This window comes from Daphnia carinata, chromosome 2 (assembly GCF_022539665.2).
Source record: "Daphnia carinata strain CSIRO-1 chromosome 2, CSIRO_AGI_Dcar_HiC_V3, whole genome shotgun sequence".
Classification (NCBI taxonomy): Eukaryota; Metazoa; Arthropoda; class Branchiopoda; order Diplostraca; family Daphniidae; genus Daphnia; species Daphnia carinata.
Genome location: NC_081332.1, coordinates 7090864 through 7098853, shown reverse-complemented (window position 1 = coordinate 7098853; position 7990 = coordinate 7090864). Strand labels below are relative to the sequence as shown.

Here is a 7990-nt window from a genome sequence, read left to right as displayed (position 1 = left end):
CTGTATCTCTTCGGAAAGTAACTTTTTCTTGTCACAAAGTCCAATGTAGAAATGCTCCATTTCCTTTTTAACTTGAATAATTTCTTCACGACTTCTCTGATGAAACATCCAAGCATCGATGAGGTGATATTTCAATTGAAATGAAACTGAAACAAAGAATGTAATTTTAATTCTGGTATAAGCCATGTAGGTCTAATATAAACAGGAAATACTTTCAGAAGAAGACTGCCAGGGAAAAATTCCATTGTAACAATTTTCTATCGTTACTTTTTCACTATCGAGTATTGTCTGCTCATTTATTGTTCCAATGATGATTTGGACTTTCTCGGAACATTTCTGCAACTGCCTTTTGAACTCTGATCGCGACTTGGAGCTGTCTGAGAAAGATTATCAATATTATTGGTTTAGGAATGATCTTACTGCTATATAAGTGCTCTTACCTGCCTCCTTCGCTATACGATTTTTTAAATTCCTCATTAGCAGATGTGTCGCTTCGAGACTCTTCCTTGCAACATCAAGAGGAGTTTTTTTAGTAATCCTCTTCCCTGCAAACGAAAAACAAAAGAAAATCAGCCTTTTTTATTAGTAAGATTTTATTAGGAAGAGTATGATTGCATGATATTAACATTACTCTGGCAGCGAGACGCTTCGTTCCGGAGGTCTTCAAGAATTTTGGGAAGTTGAGGCACAACTCCTTCGCCAAGACTTTTTTCAAGTTTAAAGATATCCGATGTAAGTTGTGGTACTATGGATTCTGCTTGAAATATAAGAAAACTTAATGAATAATCAAAACTAACTTTTCGTCAATCATATCGATAGTACGGATCGCAGTTTGTTTGATTGGACCACAGCAAAATCTCTTAATTTCTTAGCCGGAGATTTTATCTGCAATAACTTTTTGAGTTTGTATGGAATTTCATCCATAGCCTGCTGAGCCTGGGGAAAAAAAGATTGTAGAATTTGCGTATTACTTGTTTAGAGACGAATTAATACCTTGGATAGTTTCTCACGGGCTTCGTGCAATTGACGCTTAGTTTCCTCTAGCCATGTTTGTTTTTGCTTTTCAAACTCTTTATCATAACGAACCGAATCATCAAGAGCCTGGAAATTAAAACACGAAGCGTTGTGAAAATGTAATGTTTTAAGTTATTTAAAGAGAAAAACCTACAGCATTATAGAATTTCGCTAGTTGCTTGGCCATTCCGCATTCCTTTCCTTGATTCCAGTAGATCATTCCATCGGTTAAATGGTCCCTTCTATCTAATAAAATCAAATTGTTCTAAGAAAAGTACCGACATGGATTAGTAATAAAAACTTACTTGGATTACTCATGTGCTTTGTAGTGGATCAATAACGAGACATTTTGGAGTTAGTCTGTTCAGTCGTCTCGCCTGTTGTTGACGCAGCTCCAGTCATCCAATGACCTCCATACAAAAGCTAAACCAAAATAAAAGCTGTAATAAGCAAAGAAGGAAACAACCATTATTTTTAAAAACTATTACCTGACAAAACATTGTGTGGGTTTTACCATGAAATCGGCTAAGAAATGGAATCATTTCCTTGGTATGTTTTTGGAAATCCTCTGTTTCCAACTTTGTTCCCACATCTTTTGAAAAAGGCCAGTAATTGCAAACAACGTCATAGCAGAAAAATTAGAAATTTTCTTTTAATGCAAAATCATGCAGATAGAGGATATGCCTCTAGGATTCTCCCTTGTCCATATCAAAAGCTCTCCACAAAACACCGTGACGGCAACTGCAAAATACAATCCCAGTTTCAGCTAGTGCCTTCTTGTGACTTGAATCTTCTTTTCCTGCTTTGTACTTAGCGGAGCCACATGAATCCTTACTGCTTGACCCACACTGCCATAAAAAATAAATTAACACTGCGTTAGTTAGATAGACTGTAAATTTTTATGAACGTAGAGTATGAACAAAATTGTGACTTACCGGAATTTTTTGCCGCATTAATTTTGGCAACAAAATTCAAAAACTTTATTGTGTCAACAATACCAGCATCTGCGAAGAGGGAGGGGACATCCACGCTTGAAACAGTTGGATTTTTCTATGGTTAAAAATTTAATTTCACAGTACAATTCTAAATAATGATACTCACCCAAGCGCAGACAGCCAGCGATACAGCTTCATGTTTCCATCCACATGAATAGCTAATGGACGTGTTCCACATGCCAGGCATTTGAATAGTTCCCTTCCATTTATTTCCGTATTAAGAAGGTAGAGAAGATGGTCATATTGGCGGCTTGCCAGGCCAAACAATTTCCTATCAATTGTTGCGCACTACATAAAAAAAAATGGTTAGTAAAGGTTATTTTGAAACAAGTACTTGTCAACTAGAAATACTCTATTAGACGTCTTGGAAATTTCAGAGAGGGTTTCAACAAACTTTCTCTCCGATGTGCCGGGAGCTTGGTGTTTCAAATGGCGCCACATTTGAAGTAATTCACTGGAGAAAAAAGTGAGAGCGATTTTTTGCCAATGTTGGCCACCAGCCAGACACGACGTAATCCGCTTCGTTGGCATCCTTTTTTTCGCCACATATGGCACACAGGAATATGTAGGTATGAAGATCAAATCTCCCTAGGTATTTAATGAAAGGAGAAAGATTAGATAAAATACAAATTTGATAGTCTATAACCCATACCACTTTCAGTTATGATAACTATTCTCCTTTTCCCAGCTGTTAATGAAAAAGCTGTCAAACACTCACATGTTTGACATCTGAACGATACTGGAAAACATGGAACTGGAACATCTGTAAAATAAGAATTTAAAAATTAAAATAATAAAAATGATTTTAGTTCTAAGTAGCCTACTTACCACAAACAATAATTTGGCCTGACAAAACAGATTCTTCAGGTAGGAGAGTCTTTGACGTTTCTTCTTTGTAGAGTGTTCGCAGATGAAAAGGATTAGATTTGTGAAAAGCTTCATCACATTTCTCACATCTTTTTTTCCTACAATTGCCACAGGAAATGTAGTGCTGTGAAAGTGGAGCTGGGCAGTCAGCACACCAAGATGTTGCAAATGATTGTGATGAAACGAAGGCTTCAAGAAAATTGTGTTTGGCAGAAGCCCAGTCTTTATGAATCTCATTGATTCTTCGAGTCCAATTTGATGTTGCAGTTTTAGTTTCTTCCAGTTCTTCGTGAATGAAAGATTCTTGGCACTCAATTAAATTTACTTGTTCTTCAACATAATTAAGGCAATCTTGGGCAAGATTGTCTTCTGGTGCTTTACTGGAACGAGACTCAACTGGGCAGCAATCCAAAGTTTTTGAAGAACTCCCCAAAGTTTCTTTTTGAATCACTACACTATATTCCTTTAATGTCTTCTTTTTACTAGAAAGTGAAGAACCAGAACTTTTATGTTTGTAAATACCACAGAATCGCATATCTGTGCCAGAAGATTGACTTAATATTCGATAGCTTTTGCGTTTTTCATTCAATGTGTCACCTCTTTCCTTGAATCTAAGGAAAGATACAAGTTTTCTTTGGATTTCTGTGCACATTGGGTCCATTTTATTTTGACACGTTTGGTTTGATGTTACAAAAATCAAAACAAAACACAATTGAAAAGTGCACAGCAAAAATCAAAACAAAACACAATTGAAAAGTGCACAGCAAAAATCAAAACAAAAAACAATTGAAAAGTGCACAGCGCATTTGGTACAGACAAAGTGCAAAAAAAAAACAACTGACAAACACGCAGCGCATTTTGCCCATAAGAAAAAGTGCATCTGTGACTATGTACTACTTAGTACATATGTAGTGAGACCATGTTGGTATCACTCAGTATAAAAATCACAACATGGTCTCACTACATATGTAGTGAGACCATGTTCAAAAAGAAACTTTGGGGAGTTCTTCCAAAAACTTTGGATTGCTGCCCAGTTGAGTCTCGTTCCAGTAAAGCACCAGAAGACAATCTTGCCCAAGATTGCCTTAATTATGTTGAAGAACAAGTAAATTTAATTGAGTGCCAAGAATCTTTCATTCACGAAGAACTGGAAGAAACTAAAACTGCAACATCAAATTGGACTCGAAGAATCAATGAGATTCATAAAGACTGGGCTTCTGCCAAACACAATTTTCTTGAAGCCTTCGTTTCATCACAATCATTTGCAACATCTTGGTGTGCTGACTGCCAAGCTCCACTTTCACAGCACTACATTTCCTGCGGCAATTGTAGGAAAAAAAGATGTGAGAAATGTGATGAAGCTTTTCACAAATCTAATCCTTTTCATCTGCGAACACTCTACAAAGAAGAAACGTCAAAGACTCTCCTACCTGAAGAATCTGTTTTGTCAGGCCAAATTATTGTTTGTGGTAAGTAGGCTACTTAGAACTAAAATCATTTTTATTATTTTAATTTTTAAATTCTTATTTTACAGATGTTCCAGTTCCATGTTTTCCAGTATCGTTCAGATGTCAAACATGTGAGTGTTTGACAGCTTTTTCATTAACAGCTGGGAAAAGGAGAATAGTTATCATAACTGAAAGTGGTATGGGTTATAGACTATCAAATTTGTATTTTATCTAATCTTTCTCCTTTCATTAAATACCTAGGGAGATTTGATCTTCATACCTACATATTCCTGTGTGCCATATGTGGCGAAAAAAAGGATGCCAACGAAGCGGATTACGTCGTGTCTGGCTGGTGGCCAACATTGGCAAAAAATCGCTCTCACTTTTTTCTCCAGTGAATTACTTCAAATGTGGCGCCATTTGAAACACCAAGCTCCCGGCACATCGGAGAGAAAGTTTGTTGAAACCCTCTCTGAAATTTCCAAGACGTCTAATAGAGTATTTCTAGTTGACAAGTACTTGTTTCAAAATAACCTTTACTAACCATTTTTTTTTATGTAGTGCGCAACAATTGATAGGAAATTGTTTGGCCTGGCAAGCCGCCAATATGACCATCTTCTCTACCTTCTTAATACGGAAATAAATGGAAGGGAACTATTCAAATGCCTGGCATGTGGAACATGTCCATTAGCTATTCATGTGGATGGAAACATGAAGCTGTATCGCTGGCTGTCTGCGCTTGGGTGAGTATCATTATTTAGAATTGTACTGTGAAATTAAATTTTTAACCATAGAAAAATCCAACTGTTTCAAGCGTGGATGTCCCCTCCCTCTTCGCAGATGCTGGTATTGTTGACACAATAAAGTTTTTGAATTTTGTTGCCAAAATTAATGCGGCAAAAAATTCCGGTAAGTCACAATTTTGTTCATACTCTACGTTCATAAAAATTTACAGTCTATCTAACTAACGCAGTGTTAATTTATTTTTTATGGCAGTGTGGGTCAAGCAGTAAGGATTCATGTGGCTCCGCTAAGTACAAAGCAGGAAAAGAAGATTCAAGTCATAAGAAAGGGCTAGCTGAGACTGGAATCGTGTTTTCCACTTGTCGTCACGGTGTTCTGTGGAGAGCCGTTGATATGGACAAGGGAGAATCCTACAGGCATATCCTCTATCTGCACGATTTTGCATTAAAAGAAAAATTCAAATTTTTCTGCTATGACGTTGTTTGCAATTACTGGTCTTTTGCAAAGGATGTGGGAACAAAGTTGGAAACAGAGGATTTCCAAAAACATACCAAGGAAATGATTCCATTTCTTAGCCGATTTCATGGTAAAACCCACACAATGTTTTGTCAGGTAATAGTTTTTAAAAATAATGGTTGTTTCCTTCTTTGCTTATTACAGCTTTTATTTTGGTTTAGCTTTTGTATGGAGGTCATTGGATGACTGGAGCTGCGTCAACAACAGGCGAGACGACTGAACAGACTAACTCCAAAATGTCTCGTTATTGATCCACTACAAAGCACATGAGTAATCCAAGTAAGTTTTTATTACTAATCCATGTCGGTACTTTTCTTAGAACAATTTGATTTTATTAGATAGAAGGGACCATTTAACCGATGGAATGATCTACTGGAATCAAGGAAAGGAATGCGGAATGGCCAAGCAACTAGCGAAATTCTATAATGCTGTAGGTTTTTCTCTTTAAATAACTTAAAACATTACATTTTCACAACGCTTCGTGTTTTAATTTCCAGGCTCTTGATGATTCGGTTCGTTATGATAAAGAGTTTGAAAAGCAAAAACAAACATGGCTAGAGGAAACTAAGCGTCAATTGCACGAAGCCCGTGAGAAACTATCCAAGGTATTAATTCGTCTCTAAACAAGTAATACGCAAATTCTACAATCTTTTTTTCCCCAGGCTCAGCAGGCTATGGATGAAATTCCATACAAACTCAAAAAGTTATTGCAGATAAAATCTCCGGCTAAGAAATTAAGAGATTTTGCTGTGGTCCAATCAAACAAACTGCGATCCGTACTATCGATATGATTGACGAAAAGTTAGTTTTGATTATTCATTAAGTTTTCTTATATTTCAAGCAGAATCCATAGTACCACAACTTACATCGGATATCTTTAAACTTGAAAAAAGTCTTGGCGAAGGAGTTGTGCCTCAACTTCCCAAAATTCTTGAAGACCTCCGGAACGAAGCGTCTCGCTGCCAGAGTAATGTTAATATCATGCAATCATACTCTTCCTAATAAAATCTTACTAATAAAAAAGGCTGATTTTCTTTTGTTTTTCGTTTGCAGGGAAGAGGATTACTAAAAAAACTCCTCTTGATGTTGCAAGGAAGAGTCTCGAAGCGACACATCTGCTAATGAGGAATTTAAAAAATCGTATAGCGAAGGAGGCAGGTAAGAGCACTTATATAGCAGTAAGATCATTCCTAAACCAATAATATTGATAATCTTTCTCAGACAGCTCCAAGTCGCGATCAGAGTTCAAAAGGCAGTTGCAGAAATGTTCCGAGAAAGTCCAAATCATCATTGGAACAATAAATGAGCAGACAATACTCGATAGTGAAAAAGTAACGATAGAAAATTGTTACAATGGAATTTTTCCCTGGCAGTCTTCTTCTGAAAGTATTTCCTGTTTATATTAGACCTACATGGCTTATACCAGAAATTAAAATTACATTCTTTGTTTCAGTTTCATTTCAATTGAAATATCACCTCATCGATGCTTGGATGTTTCATCAGAGAAGTCGTGAAGAAATTATTCAAGTTAAAAAGGAAATGGAGCATTTCTACATTGGACTTTGTGACAAGAAAAAGTTACTTTCCGAAGAGATACAGAAGAATTCAACCCGACGCACAACAAGATAAACCGTTTTACAAAGGGAAAGTGAACCTTTTAAGAAGAGAAAGTTCCAGAATTGGTGCTCTCTTGGAAGACGCATCATCATGGTCTTGTGGCATTATAAATGTACCAAGCCCTGAAATTCGTCAAACAATGGACAGGAGCAACCTCAACGAAAACACGTCGGATTCGGATACCACTTCAGAAGATGATGGGGAAAGCAATTTTGGTATTACGTTTGAAGGAACTGAAATTGCGGATTCTAGTTCTTCCGACGAAGCTGATAATAGTTTTAATTCAACTGTGGAATGAGGTATGTTCAACTGATACCTCGCTTTAACTCCGTGTTTCTGTGAAAATAAAGAATAAATACAGCTGCGCTCATAATCAAATTGTACGTTTGGTTTATCCCTTCTATTTTTTTCAAGGGAGTAGTGCGAAGGTTACTAACCATAAATTTGTCCAATAACATAATGTATACAATATATACGACAAAGAAAAATACAGTAGATAAAAGTAAACAAATTTAGTCTTATTTGTCAGCAAAGTTCGGTATTCAAAGCAAGAAGGGATTACAAAAATAAATATATGTATAACTATAACAATACAAGAAGAACAAAGAAGCATTACGGTGTTCGCTAGATTTGATGGCAATCCATAGCCCTTTATAAGAACTATCCATTTCTGTGTGATTTTTGTAAACATTTTCAAAAACAGAAAAAATTTAAAAGCAAAATTTGATTTTTTCGATCTAGGGCTGTAATGGACCCAACAGATAAAAACACAAAAATGGATGATACTCT

At 36.3% G+C, this 7990-nt stretch overlaps 3 protein-coding genes and 1 long non-coding RNA gene across 5 annotated transcripts; 2 read left to right on the top strand and 2 right to left on the bottom strand.

The window, feature by feature from the left end:
* Positions 1–234: 234 nt before the first annotated feature.
* LOC130687102 (uncharacterized) lies at positions 235–1638 on the bottom strand. Its single transcript, XM_057510260.2, has 8 exons — positions 1503–1638; positions 1320–1437; positions 1169–1260; positions 994–1101; positions 823–936; positions 632–754; positions 441–545; positions 235–373 (listed from the first exon to the last, which is right to left on the bottom strand). Exons 2-6 carry the CDS (start codon positions 1330–1332, stop codon positions 746–748), a joined length of 336 nt encoding a protein of 111 aa, XP_057366243.1. The 5' UTR covers positions 1333–1437; positions 1503–1638; the 3' UTR covers positions 235–373; positions 441–545; positions 632–745.
* A 36-nt stretch (positions 1639–1674) lies between these two features.
* Positions 1675–3498, bottom strand: LOC130687132 (uncharacterized). The gene is made up of 6 exons (XM_059497660.1): positions 2838–3498; positions 2662–2772; positions 2361–2597; positions 2116–2297; positions 1950–2044; positions 1675–1862 (listed from the first exon to the last, which is right to left on the bottom strand). The coding sequence occupies exons 3-6, from the start codon at positions 2538–2540 to the stop codon at positions 1846–1848; spliced, it is 474 nt and encodes a 157-aa protein (XP_059353643.1). The 5' UTR covers positions 2541–2597; positions 2662–2772; positions 2838–3498; the 3' UTR covers positions 1675–1845.
* Positions 3499–3789: 291 nt separating this feature from the next.
* LOC130687131 (uncharacterized) lies at positions 3790–5451 on the top strand. The gene is made up of 6 exons (XM_057510284.1): positions 3790–4345; positions 4411–4521; positions 4586–4822; positions 4886–5067; positions 5139–5233; positions 5321–5451. Exons 3-6 carry the CDS (start codon positions 4643–4645, stop codon positions 5335–5337), a joined length of 474 nt encoding a protein of 157 aa, XP_057366267.1. The 5' UTR covers positions 3790–4345; positions 4411–4521; positions 4586–4642; the 3' UTR covers positions 5338–5451.
* A 121-nt stretch (positions 5452–5572) lies between these two features.
* On the top strand, positions 5573–7670 carry LOC130687104 (uncharacterized). Of its 2 annotated transcripts, none has more exons than XR_009000044.2 (9): positions 5573–5680; positions 5746–5863; positions 5923–6014; positions 6082–6189; positions 6247–6360; positions 6429–6551; positions 6638–6742; positions 6810–6970; positions 7038–7670. It is a non-coding gene; the product is annotated as an uncharacterized LOC130687104 (long non-coding RNA). The 2 variants fall into 2 exon arrangements; XR_009000041.2 differs by having other exon boundaries at positions 6806–6970; positions 7038–7669.
* Positions 7671–7990: the final 320 nt, after the last annotated feature.